Here is a 15877-nt window from a genome sequence, read left to right on the forward strand (position 1 = left end):
TCTGCTCACACTGATACATGGCATAGGCACTGGCACAAAAGAAGGAGGGAAAACACCCGGTGGGGAAGCAGCAGGAGAGAAGACAACTGTTTCTCTCAAAAGCTGTGTACCATCCCATTTGCTGCATACGCATTCCCCTAGTACGCCGTGACCTGTCTGTACAGGCTTCTATTATCCCAGAACACATTCATGGAGGCAATTAGAGAGCACAGCAGCTTCCAGTATCCACTTATGGCAGAAAAAAACTAGATATAATACACTGCTTGCATCTGGACAGATGCAAAAGTCTAACTGGACAGAAGAAATTTCATTTACTATTTTCAAAAATGTGCAGTTGTATTGGTAATATGTATTAACTTTAGCAGACGAGGCAAAACCTGCTGCTTCAAGATACGTTTTCTCGGTGCAAGCATGACTTACACATTTACTGATTCGCCATCTATTTCCTCCCCACCCCTCTTCTATTTTAGGAATGTTTCAACTGTCAGGTAAGAAAATAAAATACGAGATTTCGTAAATTATCCAATATGATGTTATCTGAGTACGTAAGTGTAATATCCTCCATAGTAATCGTAGATTCGTTCTGTGTGGAACGCATGTGAAAGCTATGAACATGGATGAATCTGCAAATGGAAGTCTGTCGGTAGAATTTCGACATTTGGTAAGTTTGACTGCTCTTCTCTCATCACGCGCCTCTGGTAAAGAAATAAGATATTATTTTAAAACTATGCAAGGAGAACTGTAGTATTGTCACTCATTTTCTTCTTCCTTATACAGAGAGTTTACTCCTAGAACCCCTTTATCCCATTCCATACTGCTCTAAAATGAGATTACATATTTTCACAGAAAATAAAAAGCAAACCCTATTTAATGCCAGAAAAGGAAAAGACTAATCTTGCTGAATTACAGAGCTCCTCAGAAATTGATTAAAAAAAACACACCAATTGATTGAATTGAATGCTTTAGATTTGATTGAAATTAATGCTTGAGACAACTGTCTTTTAAGAGACTATAGAACTGCTTCTATAACACACATGCAGTGTTTCATTGTAGTTTTGCAAAACGAGCTGGAGACTGATGGTCTTTACTTCTTTTTTGTATTATACACTCTGCAAGCACCCTAATTAACAATTTGTTACATTTACTCTATTATAATAAAGTTAGTTGCTTAAAAATTCTTTTAAAATATCTGTGAAAAGACTATTCAGTGAATGGACTTCTCAAGGCATTGCGTCAGAACCTTCATTAGAGTGTACTTGTATATTCTAAATAAATCCTTATTACGCTAAAAGCATCGTGGTTACAAATAGCATTCTTTATGTACTCTTCTGTAGTTTCTCTGCCACATGAATTCTGTTTTGCTTTATACAGCAACCAAAAGAAATGAAATCAAGTGCTGGAAGCAAAGGAAATGAGGTTTGTGGATTTATTTTAGATGGTATTTTTGATTACTCTCAGAAGTATTTCAGACTGGATTTTATTTAAATCAAACAGCAACCATATGTAAGTAAATTAGATTTTGAAACATATACTCTCCTTATAAGTATAGAACCCAATAATCATATGATTGTGTAAGCATAAAGAAAACTTTTCAGAAGTACTCAGAAATTTTAATTACATGCCTCTAATTTATGTATTAAAAAGTTACAGTAGAAGGTAGGAAGTAAAAATCTAAACATATCTGGGGAGGCTTTGTTGCTGCCTTTCAGTACTTAGAGGGGGCTTACAAAAATGATGGAGAGTGACTTTTTACATGGGCAGATAATAACAGGACAAGGGAAAACTGTTTTAAAATGAAAGAGGGGACATTCAGATCAGAAGTCAGGAAGAAATTCTTTACTCAGGGGGTGCTGAGGCACTGGCCCAGGCTGCCCAGAGCAGCTGTGGATGTCCCATCCCTGGAAATGTTCAAGGCCAGGTTGGGTGGGGCGTGGAGCAACTTGGTGTGGTGCGAGATGTCCCTGCCCATGGCAGGGGGTGGAACTGGGTGAGCTTTAAGGGTCTTGGGGTCTTCCAACCCAAGCCATTCTACAATTCTATGTGTGTTCCCCTGTAAGGCCTTCTCTTTGGTCAAGCACTGACATTTTGAAAAAATAAGCTTTTAGAGGGTTTTCTGTTCGTTTTGAGCACAAGAACAGTAACTTTACGCGTACTTTCTGTCGGCCAAGCGTCCAGCTGCAGTAAGGGTCTAGCCTCTACCTGCTGCCTCAGCCAGGCCCACACGGGTGGTAGCTGACCATGTTTACCTGAACCTAGTCGTACGTCGCCATCCTGTGGCGACACGGCGGTACGACACACGAGGCTTCATGAACAGCCAGCACCCTGCAGCGGTCAGGACACACAGCGATCACCCTCACGAAGGGGGGCAGTCACTGCTAGCGACTGCTGCCCAGTAGAGGAGCCTAAAACCTGAGCGCTCTTGCGGGAGTGCCCAGCCCAACCCAACTTCCAGCCCAGCCCAGCTCCACAGCCCAAACAGATGTTCCCATACAAGCACTAAACTTAGTACAAGCTGTCCAAGTGCAAAATAAAGGTGTGATCAGCATGGATAACTAACTGAAAACCTAAGGCAGAAGATACCTGAGCGTGCTCCACACCGTTTCTGAATGGAATAATTTACAACTCGATTAGCAAGACTGAAACTCAAAGCTCGCTTCCCAATTGCTGTGCTACTTACAAAGTCATTTGCATCAAGACAAGCAAACGCAGAAATGTAGGCGTAAAAATGTTAGTGTTCTACTTTTGGTAGCGTTTTACTCCCACTTTCACGTATTGTGCCTTTATAACCATATAAAATATAGGGCTGTGGTGAATTAGGACATCTGAGCTGCGACACAGTTCACTGCTAACTGGTTTCCACAAATAGAGCTTCTCCTTGGTCAAAGCATAGCCTGAAATCATTAACATAAACAGGTTTTTCACTTAACAGCAGCCATAATAATTAAGAAACTTGGTTCATTACAGAATGCTTAGTAAGCTAAGAGTACAGTTGATAAGTATGACTTGTACTGGGAGGGAAAAAAAAAGAAAACTGGAAGCTCTCTGTATTTAAGGTTTGTCCTTTCACGTAGAAACGCCTTTTTACCTAGCATTTTTTTTTCTCTCTCTCAAAAATTTAAGATTTTTCAAAATCATAACAGGGCAGGAGAGGAATGGGGAGTTTAACCAACCTTTTTCAACTTTTTGAGTTGGACTGTTTCTACCTGTATTAAAATATTTGAGTTCATTTGGTGGATGAGTATTTCATTTAAAAGCAGTCAGCTCTAAACTGGATTTTTCCTTTGCAAGGCAGATTTATTATCCAGGTGCCAGAGCATCTCGTGGTCTCCTCTCATTTATACATAATCTTTCATTACAGCATCCTGTACATGTCCTGAAGGAGGGGATTCATGGGAAAGATAAGGCCACAACGTACTTTCCCAAGGAACAATTTTGTTTTACATGAGCTCAAAGTGGAGTATTGCAGTAAATGAAATGGAAGTGTTTTGATCCAGAAACACAAAGATTTTGTCTCCTTTTTTAAGTCTGACAAAATCAAATATCTGAAGGGGGAAGCGGAGGGAGAACACCACAGGAGGAAGTGCAAAAAGATTTTTATATTTTGACTTGTAGTGATGGAAACTTATTTTGAAAGATCTGTTTCCCAGGGGCAGAGATTTGGATGTTTACAGAGCTATGCTCATTTGTAATGAAAACAAAATGCTTGTATGACAAACTAATCAACTATGACAAACAGATTTTCTTTTTTCCCCGAGAAATGTAGTAGGGTTTTTGTTTGTTTCTTTTTGTATACCAGATTTACTTTGGATTAATGATTTAGGCCTCCATTTTTTCAATTAGTACCATCTGAGTGCACTTAAACGAAAAAACTGTGTTCTAGAATGGGGGCCTACTTGCACATAAAGACATGGCTCCTATAACTGCTTTTTCTTGTGTGGCTTGTTTCTTGACATTTAACATCTGTGTTTAAATTGGAACTGTCAATCAGTATAGAGACTTTAGGAAAAGTGGGAGATGATCTCTATCAGATAAACTTAGATTTGTGTGCGCAACACCGTGCTTAAAAGCAATATTTTTAAACAACTTAAAAGCAAAAGTTAAAAAATTTAATATATTCCTTTAACAATGTCTAGGGTTGCTGGATTTTTTAGGGGGGATGTTGTGTTTTTTTTTTGTTTTTTAAGATTCGTCTAAAAAAAAAAAAAGAACATCAGAGTTCTGGACTAGTTTGGTATCACAGTTTAACAAAGGATTTCCTTCTTTTCCTTTCTCTACTTATAAATTTGATACATTTTCTTGCAGTATTATGTAGTCTCAGCAGTTTGCCAAGACAGCATTAAATACTAAGCATGCATTTGTGGTTTTATAATTTACTTATTCCCTCAGGGCCCTCATATGGTGACTGAGGAGCTGCACTCCATCAGCTTTGAAACACAGGTCTGCCTGTATGGACTGACTATAAATTTGGAAGTGAGTATTCTTGACAGATTTTCTGTGGCAAGAACAAAAATCACTTTCCATTTGCTATATATGAACAACTGTGTTGGGCCAGACCATGGGTACATGCATCCTAGGTGCTGTCTTCAGCAATAAGCATAAGCAGATGCAAGATATCCAGGACTTCCGGACAGAGGCCTATACAGATCTATAATAACACATTAGCCATTATATTCAGAAGCTGAATAGCTCTCATGGCAATTTTGATATGCTATGAAAGACAATATATCTTGCTATGCAAAAACTGTACAATCCATTTAAGCCAGTGACAAAATCCATACTACATTCACTAGAAGGCACATCCTTCCATTAAACAGCATAAATTAACACATTAGAGAGAGTCTATGATACCAACTGCAAGTTGTAGGCTGAGGACATCCCTGTGCGCCTAAAATGGACCTTCAGAACCAATTCTGGTGATAACCACTACCAGAAATCGCTTCTCTAGCTGCACGAAGCCACGCAGTCATTCTTCTGTATAGCTGTCATGCAGCTACAAGCTGAGCTTGCTGCCTAGGTCCAGCTAACCTGAGCACTGAACACCCTCTGAAAGCCTACGTCTCACCTGAAACACAGGCTAGGCAGACGTTACCAACAGCTGGTCCTGCTCCACTATGCTGGAAGAGCCAGCCTAAAGAACAGTATTTGGGTTGGCAGGAGAATGAGAGGGGCCTGAAAGAAAACAAAACCTAATAGAGCACTATCATTTTCCTCAGCAGCATTTACCTACTGTGTTCGTTTTTCCCACCAGACAAGCTCTTTGCCTGTGGTGATGATTTCCAACGTCAGCCAACTGCCCAATGCATGGGCTTCTATTATTTGGTACAATCTATCAACCAACGATCCTCAGGTAAGTCTTCAGTATGCAAATACTGACTTCCTGCATTTCCGTGCTTCTGTTATTTGGTTGCCAAATACATTCATTACAAAAAGGTTGTTTCCTCCTCAAATGGGCCTGATTTTCTTCGCATTCACTGTTGTCAACATCATACTCCAATGTTATTTGCTTTACCTTTTGTTCCCAGCCCAGATATAAAACCGCATGCCTCTTAGCCTTCATTTTTGTAGGCTAAAGTAGTAATTCATAAACTAAGGAAAGGTGATCACCCTTCTCCAGAACTTTTCCACTTGGAATTGGCCATTCTTGAATGCTGATGATTAAAACTGCACACAGCACAAAATAATTCTGCTATATAATTCAAAACCATTGAAGTAGATATTTGGTCGGATCTATAATGCAATTAAATGCTACTTTCCCTCATGCATTTTATAGGAGCTAGTGCTTTATATGGAGAAGATCTTAAGAGTCAGATAGCACCTTTCTGGTAGCCTTAATGCTGAGCAAAAGCAGAATCATTATTTCTCTGTCTCCTGCTGGCTCAGCATATATTTTAGTTTCAATTGCTATTACTGCGTTTGCAGATTGTAGAACATAAATCTGCATTTATCGGATAGGCTTTACACATATTTTCATTGCCTTAACATACATCACTATCAGAAGCATAGCCAGGTATCTTATCATTCAAGACAGGCACACTGACAGCCGCTCTGAGTCTCCCCTGACATCTCTGCCAGGCGACTGAGCGGAACTTACTGGGGGGCTACAGGTGGGATGCCCAGGGCATATTTGTCCCAATTTATTCTGCTCCCCCTATCCCTTACACCTTTAAAAATAACAATAATAATAAAAAAGCACTTCTGGACACTGCTTAAGTGCTTACTGCTTTCTTTTAAAGCCTGTAGTGTCTTTCGTAGTTGCTAACTGGCTAACAAAGCATGAATTCTGTTACAGAATTTATCTTTCTTTAACAATCCCCCTGCTGCCACTTTAAGTCAGCTCCTAGAAGTACTGAGCTGGCAGTTTTCATCGTATGTCGGCCGTGGACTCAATTCTGAGCAGCTCAACATGCTGGCCGAGAAACTTATGGGTAAGTTTGCAGAAACATAGATTTTATTTGTTTGGGGACTTATATTTGATAGTCAGGACTTTAAGCAAGCCCTCCACTTCCACTGCTGACTTCAAAAATGCCACTGTAACATTGTTTTTTCTTTAAAGAAAAGCACACATCAGCTTATTCTTACCACAAAGTGATTCAACTTCTGAACTTGTAGGCTGCTGAGCTGAAGAAAGAGGGCATCAGAGTCACATTCAACATTGTTTGTTTCCTTAAGCAAGTAATTGTTATCTCTAGCATCAGAGATCAACAATCTTTTTGCTTGCTGATGGGATTTTGGCTTAGTTTGCTTTTTGTTGTTGTTCTCGTGGTTGTTTTTAAAAGTACCTGTCCCTTGGGGCTTGTTTAGTTCTGGGATCCATGCTTCACTGATAAAAGCATAGGAAAAAAGGCCCTGCATGACTGGAAGTTCAGCAAGATGAGCAAATGACCACTTCGATCTGACTGTCCTCCAGAAGGGAGAGACCTTAGGGAAGGCTGGCAGAATGAAGAAAGCATTATGTGTTTCTGGAGAATAAATAATTATAACATGTATTGTAACCTGCAAGAAACTCCAAATGACGATGTAACAATACCTCTACTGTCAGGCAAGAACTAAAGCATCTATGTCAAAGACTGGGGACAATCTTTACTTTCTACTGCTTTCAAAGCTGGGAAGCAACAACTGGCTTTCTTTGGTAACATGCACTTTTTCTAATGCTTTCTTGGAGATTTCTTGGTTAGTGAAGTTGAAAGATGCCACTAAATCAGTAAGAATCATAAGAACGGAAAAAATCATCTTAAAACATGCAAGATCAAGATAGGGTAAAGACCAAGAGAAGTAAAACTGAAAACTGAAACTGAGCACGCATTGCAGGAACAGAGGCCCAGATGGCTTTAGGCAAAGACTCCCCCCAGACTACCATGAGTAGCCACTTCAAAAGGATACACAAAACTGATCTAGCAGCTGAATGCTCTCTCCATGTGCACAGTCCCTCACCAAGCCCCTCCCAATCCTTCTCCAGGTCTGGATGAGCTGTACTATTTTTCAACTATACAGATGTCAAACAATACCTGCTTAAGAACTTCAGAAATACAGACTCAATTTTATTTTATTTTATTTACTTTGCTTTTAGGGCAACAAGTCAGTTACAATGATTACCAGCTATCCTGGGCAAAGTTCTGCAAGGTACGGTTCTGAAAGTAACGCACAGACTCTGCTTTAACACCTGCACACCTAACTGTCCCACTGATCCCAGCAATGAGATTCCCACTTGCCATTTGTGGGACTTCTAGCCCAGCACAATCAAATTAATTCTAGAAGTTCAACAATGAAAACAGTATTTCCTGAAATTTAAAGCTGGGACTTGATTTATCTTTATTTAGATCTATTTAGACACATTGCTGCAAGTATCAGAAACTGTCATTATAGTCAAGAATGCCCCACATATTTCTGTAAGTGATCAATAGAGATTGGGCTATCAAAGTATAGAGTAAGTTTTCATAAAGCATACAGTACGTTTTGTTCTATATGCTCAGTTGTGACCTAAATTATTTTAAGTCTGTATAATATATTCAATATATTCAGTAACTTTGATCAGGAACAAAAGCGTTGAAAAAGAAAGGTAAATCCATTTTGTTCATATTAACCACCTTATTTAAACACATCTAGAACTTTACGAGTAAGTTCAACTTTCTCCTCATCATTTCTCTCAAAACGTAATTTCATAATGAAAAAAATTTTGAACATGCTTTTTCTTTAAAAATGAAAGAGGCACTTCCAATGCTTATCTTAAAAAAATAATAATTGTTTTTACATTAGGTCAAAAGGAGTCTCAAAGCAGCAATTCAAATTCGTGACAAACAGAAACTAGATTATTCTTAAGAATCTGAGATAGCTATATCTTCTCGATGAGGTGTAACAACACTCTCACAATGCTCTTCCTTTCACATCTGTTTTTCATTAGGAACATTTACCTGGAAAGTCTTTTACCTTTTGGGTTTGGCTTGAAGCTATACTGGACTTAATTAAAAAACACATTCTTCCTCTTTGGATTGATGGGTAAGCAACACAGAAACAGCTTGTTGTACATTGATCTCTCCCTGCTTTATCTTTTTTCTTTACTAACCTCACTTTTAGCTATACAGAAGAGAATTTGCAAAAAGTTGAATACTTCTGTCTCCCTCTTCCCATTTATAACTTGTCAAAATTTCTGCCAAAAGGGAACACCATTGAATCTTCCAGAAATGCAGCTTTTGATATATTTATCAGTTCTGTCAGTGTACAGTCAAGTGCTGTGATGAATTTCATCACACTGCATAGTACTGTGAGCTCAATGACACACTCCACAAGTAATTCACGTGAAGCTTTTGTGATATTTTCGAGACCTTACAGCTTTTGTAACCAGGCTTTGAACACCTGCCTCAGCTCCTGTATGAAGTTTGGCCAAATGCAGCACACAGAATGAAGTCTATAATTTTTGCAAAAGTAAAACCATGATTTCCTGTCACACTTCAGGTACGTAATGGGCTTTGTAAGCAAAGAGAAGGAACGAATTTTGCTCAAAGACAAGACACCAGGAACATTTTTATTAAGGTTTAGTGAAAGCAATCTGGGCGGAATTACCTTTACTTGGGTGGATCAGTTAGAAAATGGTAAGTACAATTAAAAATAATAATAATAATAATAATAATAATGTAGAGTTCAAAATCTACCTGTAATAAAATAGCCATGGTTTCTTTGGTTTAAAAGTAAGGTTCACATGTATCATGTCTTTGGTTTTGGGCAAGACAGTAGTATCATATTTACTACAACACAAACTAAAACTCTGAAACTCTTCCTCTCAGTTCTTTAAATTAACATATATAAGCTCTTTAGGAGATGTACCTGCTTACTGCAGGCTTTAAGTTTGTTCCCACACGTGCAGAAAGTATAACTTGAAAGACACTAACATAAAGGTAAAACCCAGGTCAGAGTAAACTGCAAAAGAAAGGCAAAAAGTGTTCCAGGTACAGATGTTGATCTAGCCACTTATCAGCCGTTACACACCTTTGTGTTTTACAGGAGAGGTAACATTCCACTCGGTGGAGCCCTACAACAAAGGCCGCTTAGCTGCACTGCCCTTTGCCGACATACTGCGAGATTACAAAGTTATTATGGCAGACAACGTTCCCGAAAACCCTCTGAAGTATCTGTATCCAGACATTCCCAAAGATAAGGCCTTTGGCAAACACTACAGCTGTCAGCCAAATGAAGGTTGGGCTCTGTTTCTGTACTTACCCCTTCTGAAAAGCAGCTTCAGGGTCAAGAGGCAATTCAAGGAATTCGGGGAGAGGAAGAAGGGAACAGACTTCCTTTAATAAGCATCCTCAAGAGAACTGTTTTAATCCATGTCTGTCATTTAGACAGCTTCACCTTGCAAATATAGCTGTGGTCTTAGAGGCTAAACCAACAATATTTAAAAGAAGCTAAGAAATAGATCTTGAGTTGGGATTTTTTTTCCTGACCAACACATTGCAAAATTCAGTGTTTGCATGTTCAAAGGAGATGAAATTGAAAAGCTCATCAACTTCATAATTGCATAACACTGTAGCACGCTTTCTCTTTAATTTCAAGGAATTCTGTATTTTCCAAACAGCTTGGAAGACCTGCTTTAATTCCACAACAAGACAGCAGTAATAACCCCTGTCAACTGCACTAGAAAACACAAAAAAGCTAGATAAGATTAGCTCCAAATGTGTGCTTGCTCTTGTTTGGGTTATAAATCAGGCTGGTTTTAGATTAAGCTTACTCTCTCTCAAAAAAGCCCTGATTTTTCTAGATTATATACATTCCCCTGAACTTTCATTATAAAACAATACAAGCCCATTTGAATTCAAATCCTTACACTTTTCAAAATATACTTGGAACCAGCAAATGTTTTTCCTCTTCATTTTACTGCAGTGGACTTTGCCTAATGCTTCAGTCCTCTGAAAAATTATGTATGTGTTTACAGTGTTTGATGTATGTGTTTACAAGCAAAAGACACCTCCAAAGCTGTGTCTAGAGACAGGGCTCCATGCAAGCATGTGCAGAACTGAAATCCCAAGGCTCAGAAGTACAAAGCTTTTGGAGTTACAGCACAGGCCCTTTGGCAGCCCTAACAAGACCTCGTTCATCAGCTGCTGTATTACACTTGGGGAGGGTGATGTAGGTTATTTCCCATCAAGGGAACACAGCCAATTACGTGACTAAGACCTGAACCCCAACACTAATCTCAGGAATTTCCCTGATTTTACGGCTGCTTATTTAATCATAAACATGGTCATTTCTCTTTTAATATATTATGGTCTGCAACATAACCAATTTTAAAGAAATAATATTAGTAGGCAACATTTAATCTCTCTAATATTGATTTTTAGTCTCAAAGCCCTCAGATGGTGGAGTGAAAGGTTACGTTCCTTCTGTATTTATCCCAGTCTCCAAAATGTGAGTAAGATGTATTACACTTCGAATGTGATTTTCACTACACCTACATACTGTTTCAAACTTTTCGCTGACTTCCTCCCACCAGTCAAATAGTTCAGGACAGCAAGGCATTGTAAGTTTTTGTTTGGCCAAGGACTGCTAAAGACAAGGGAAGTGAAGATCTTCACTCCCAGAGTGCTTTTCCCGTGCATGGAGCAAAACATTTGTAAAAACTGAATGCAGACTTCATGGTACTCTGCTGTATATCATCTTTCACTCTTCCCTTTTTCTCCCCAGCCACTGATATTACAGAGACAGGATTAACCTCTCTCTTCCTTTGGTCCTATTCCCTACGTTTTTAAACATACACCAGGGCCTTAGCACATGCTCACAGGGCCACCAGCAAGCCTAATAAGCACAGGCTTAACTGCCTTAATTAAGCATTCAACATGAGTGATTCACCATGCTCCACAGCAATCGTCCATCAAATTGGTGGGATTTACATTACTTTTAATATCATTTTCTATGTCTTTTTTTTTTTAAAAGCTTAAATGATTCTACAGATCCACATTCTCCATCAGATCTTCTTCCTATGTCTCCAAGCGTTTATGCTGTGCTGAGAGAACACCTGAGTCCCACAGTGATCGAAACTGCTGTATGTTGCAAACTTTTCCACTCCTAAATTAATGCTAAGCAAACAGGGTGTATACAACACAGGTGCTGGTTGTAAAATGGCTGCCTGTTCCATTAGGAAAACATTTGAGCTCTTTCATCAGTTGCTGCATTACATTCTGAAATGGTGGTGCAGACATTTCCTACTCGAGCAGGGATAGGATGCTGCAGATACTTGGAAGCATTGCTTCAGATGAAATTACCAAACTTATGGGCCAGCAAACCATGAGTGCCAAAATTCAGAGATCTCACAGTTCTTGCACAAATGAAGCCCTTACATTGACAAATACAGATGGATTACAGTAATTTTGTAGATAACACAAAGGACACGACTTCCTCAGGGAAGCCGCCCAGGGAACATACACACTTCTGATTCTGCAAACTCACGCAACTCTTCAGCACTTTTGATATGTGGTACCAAGATGAGAAAACTAAAAAGTCAACTAACATTCTTAGCAGATAAAACTCATATTCATTAAGACTACAGAGGAAGATTGGTAAAATACTGTATCGATCGCAGCATGGTCTGTTAAAAATATTTTCCACTTTTTCTTAATGAGTAGAAATGTTCAGAACTCTGCGCTTCCAAAGCCCAGTTCAGCTTTCAAACTACGAAGTCAAAATCATTGTGGCTTAGAGTGGCGCTGATTTTTCCCCACTGGGGATTTGTCCAGCAGAATTCCATCAGGAAACACAGCAGTGGTTTGGCTTTAACCACTTTAAAAGAAAACATCCTTTAAAAAAAAAAAAAAAAAGCTTTTGGTTTCCTATATATTCAACGATTTAAGAGCTTAAAATGATTATGTCCTTAAAAGCCTGTCTACTCCCCTCTGAATGCCTCCCTGTAAACTCTCCTCCTCATCTACAAACAGAACAAAAATAAAACAGATTCTTGGCTGTCATTGGCTGTCTGGAAGTGCAGTGAAACTTTACATAATTCTTTAAAATAGTCCAAGCCAAAAATCTGATCAAAAGCAAAATATCTTCCTTTGCTTCTTCAACATTTTTCTGGTAGTGCTCACGACAAACTGGTTCTTCAGCTAACACTGAAGTAGTAGTCTGAATGAAAATTCTGGGTTAAAAGCTACCATACCAATTTGAGATGTGTCCTCACTCATCTGTCATTTGTTTTATATATATGAAAATAGTTCTGACCTTCCAAATTGCATTTGTGAACTACGCGTGTATTTGCATTTCGTGGTTTCAGGGGTGAAAAGAAAAGTTGGCTTCACTTTTGTTTATCATCATATTCAAAAACATTTGTGGTTTCTTTTTAGCACGCACAATAATTCTCAAACCAGCTCTGTCCAGAGCTTCCAAACCAGCTGCGATCATCACCATATTCTGGGGCCATAACCACACAAAAAGTTACACGATGAGTCGGGAGAGTCAAATAAAATCACGTTGCAGTTTTTAAGGGTACTAGAGAAGCAGTTCAGTGAACTACTAGATGGTAGGTGAATTTCTGGAGGCTCTTGGTAGACATGTGCTCAAGTTCTGCTAGAAATTAGGGCAGAAAATAGTTTTGGAATATTTTAACATTCCTGATTTCCTTTTTCCACTCTGTTTACCCTCCTAAATGAGAACGGGCATGATATGGAGTTTTTTTTCTTTATTAATACAAATTCACACAACATAATCTACCCATGTGAAGAACTGATACTATACTCAAGTACAGGAAGCAAGGTTATCAAAGGAGCCGGAGCAGGTTTGATTTGCAGTTGTTTTTGAATGAACAGCAGTAATTGCCTTAAGACTGATCTTTTCCTTTCTTTTTTTTTTTTCCTTCCAGCTGAGTTCACCTTACTCAACTGACTGAACTTCACGTACTGGAATCTTGTGGACACTGGATGGGTTAAAAGTCTCATAAATATTTTTTTCATCATCTTTGTAAACCAACATTTCCTGGAAACCATTATAATGCTGTCCTCACTGATAAAAGGCCAAATCCTTTCTGGCTTGTAAGTCATTTGACTCCAGTTGGGTGCAGCAGGCATAAATTTTTACTTGCAGAATTACTGGCCTTAAAATTGCTGTAAATATGACAGTATAAGAACAGAACTTTTTGCTTCTGATAACAGCATATAAGGACAAATAAAGACTTTAAGGTGTTTGGAGGAATCAGTTTTTATTACATGAAATAGCAATCATCTTTCTGTATGCCATTGGTTTAGCTTCTATTTTTAATTTAAGATTCTCATCCCTCTGAGTTCAATTGTCCCATAGGTATCCAGGGGTTATTTTTTCCCAATGATGAACTACCTCGAGCATAGGTTATCATCTGCCACTGCAGCAGAAGTCATTGGAGAAAGGAAGGCAAGACTAGGAAGAGAAGGGAGTTCTACGAGGTGATCAGACAAAACTTGTGGTGACAAAAGGCTCTGCCTTCATTTTTGCAGCTGGAAGACAGGGTTAGTAAAGTCTGCCACTGTTTTCAGGGGGAAGTAAATCTGTGTGCAGTACTTACTCTTGTATCTGAGCACTATCAGAAAGCCTACAAACTAAAAGTGCTGATCTGACACACAGGTTGGACACTATCCAGTAAATGCAGACTGGGAGGCAGTTTTAAGAAGTAATTACTGAAGAGCTGCAACATCTTCTGACCACTGGGCAATTTGTGACACATGACAATGTTACATGCCTGTTGGAAACTCACCTAATAAGCAGAATAACTGGTTTTATACTGCCTTTTTTTTTTTTTTTTTTTTTTTTTTTGCTTCAGGCATAGATTAATGCTTGCTTGTTCGACTTTTTTTTTCCCCCTCAATACTATCCCTAAAAACTGTTAATGGAATAATAAACTGGCAATTCCAAGGCCACTGTCTTTCATGTGTGTAGCCTCATTAAGATTTAATTCTTGTGTGCAGAATAAATGGTTAACACATGCAAAGTTCTTAAAATACACAATTATGTATTTGCACTTTATACTGTTCTTGAGTAGGCACAAATCAGATATCCAGGGTGAAAACGTAACCCCCTGGAGTCAGTTAGACCTGGATTTCGCTTTCATTTCTCTACTTCACTCACCCTTCTACTCACCCCCTTCACCCACAGTATTGATGTTAATTAGCAACATCTGTTAGAACAGAAACAGATTATTCCATCCATCACCAAAATACTGCATTAGATTGATTTTAAATGAACAAACACCTCTCTGTAGTTGATTCATCTGAGTTGATTCAAAGCCAGCTGCAGATAGGAAGTCATATTTTCTCTCATAAAGCATCATGTATAAATGATTTTCCAAAACAATTGTGTATATACATTTGATAAGATCTGTAATTTATATGACCAGTATGAATAAAAACAGATTTTGGCTTGAAGTCAGATACCTGCACTTTTGTGGAATTCTTCAAGATACAAGAGAGTCTTCTTGCAGTAACACAGACTTACAAAACAGCAAACAACTTTGTCTTGCATAGCATGTCTTTTTGTTCCAACCCATTTTCACCATCTTAATACAAACAAAACGGCAAATGGCTTCTGTCCATCTAAAGATCATGAGAAATATTATAAAAGAAACAAGTCCAGACGTGGCACAAGAACATTTCTCTCTCCTTTGTCCCTGCTCCCCATGAAATTCAACTATTTATCTTGACTTGAACATCGAATTTTTTGTGTTGCTGAATAGGATTGTGAAACAGGTTTTGGCATTAGTTTCCATTGTCCTTTAAAATACATTTTGCAAAGGGCAGGTTTAACATTTAATTGGAAGGCACTTCAGCTATTTGCTGCACTGAAGAAACAAGTCATTTTATATGAAATAAACATATGCAGGGCAAGCCTCCTTCTGTAAAAGCAGTGTGGGTTTTGTCCTTCTGCCACTATGAATAAGATTAGGGTTCTGACGAAGTAAAACGAGGAAAAACAGAGAAAGACGTGCTGAAAGGGTCACACTCAGACTCTGCCGGAAGAGGTGAAACATCTGCATGTGAACACTTTTACTAACCGTGCTTCTGTTTTCACTGGGTTTTGCAGCTGCAAAGCCAAAATAATAGGAAAGGGAAAAAGCAGCGCTGTGCTCCGTTTTGCCGTACCACTGTCAGGACTGCAGTTAGACAACCTCGGGCCCTGCGCGTCCCGAAGCCCTGACACGCAGGAAAGCGGGCGCGAGAGAAAGCGAAACGCCTTTATCGGGAGGGTAAAGATAAAAGCCTCAGGTGGCCGAGCGCCAGGGGCGGCCCCACACCGAGCCCTGGCTCCTGTACGGGTGTTGGATGCAGCCCCGGGCTGCGCTCCGTGCCCCGACGGCTCCGTGCCCCGACGGCTCCGTACCCCCGCGCCCTCCCGCCAGGCCGTGCCACAAGATGGCCGCCCGGGGGCGCGC

The 15877-nt window shown here is 39.3% G+C and overlaps 1 protein-coding gene across 1 annotated transcript in view; it reads left to right on the forward strand.

The window, feature by feature from the left end:
* STAT4 (signal transducer and activator of transcription 4) overlaps positions 1 to 15872 on the forward strand; it is a 42675-nt gene extending 26803 nt beyond the window's left edge. Inside the window, exons 11-23 of the mRNA XM_035572416.2 lie at positions 471 to 488; positions 568 to 661; positions 1372 to 1416; positions 4387 to 4470; positions 5249 to 5347; positions 6290 to 6425; positions 7568 to 7620; positions 8399 to 8493; positions 8950 to 9086; positions 9496 to 9687; positions 10833 to 10899; positions 11425 to 11533; positions 13343 to 15872. Coding sequence (XP_035428309.1) covers positions 471 to 488; positions 568 to 661; positions 1372 to 1416; positions 4387 to 4470; positions 5249 to 5347; positions 6290 to 6425; positions 7568 to 7620; positions 8399 to 8493; positions 8950 to 9086; positions 9496 to 9687; positions 10833 to 10899; positions 11425 to 11533; positions 13343 to 13369 — 1156 coding nt within the window. The 3' untranslated portion in view covers positions 13370 to 15872. The remainder of the gene's footprint in view (positions 1 to 470; positions 489 to 567; positions 662 to 1371; positions 1417 to 4386; positions 4471 to 5248; positions 5348 to 6289; positions 6426 to 7567; positions 7621 to 8398; positions 8494 to 8949; positions 9087 to 9495; positions 9688 to 10832; positions 10900 to 11424; positions 11534 to 13342) is intronic.
* Positions 15873 to 15877: the final 5 nt, after the last annotated feature.

Source organism: Cygnus atratus, chromosome 6, assembly GCF_013377495.2.
Source record: "Cygnus atratus isolate AKBS03 ecotype Queensland, Australia chromosome 6, CAtr_DNAZoo_HiC_assembly, whole genome shotgun sequence".
Lineage (NCBI taxonomy): Eukaryota > Metazoa > Chordata > Aves > Anseriformes > Anatidae > Cygnus > Cygnus atratus.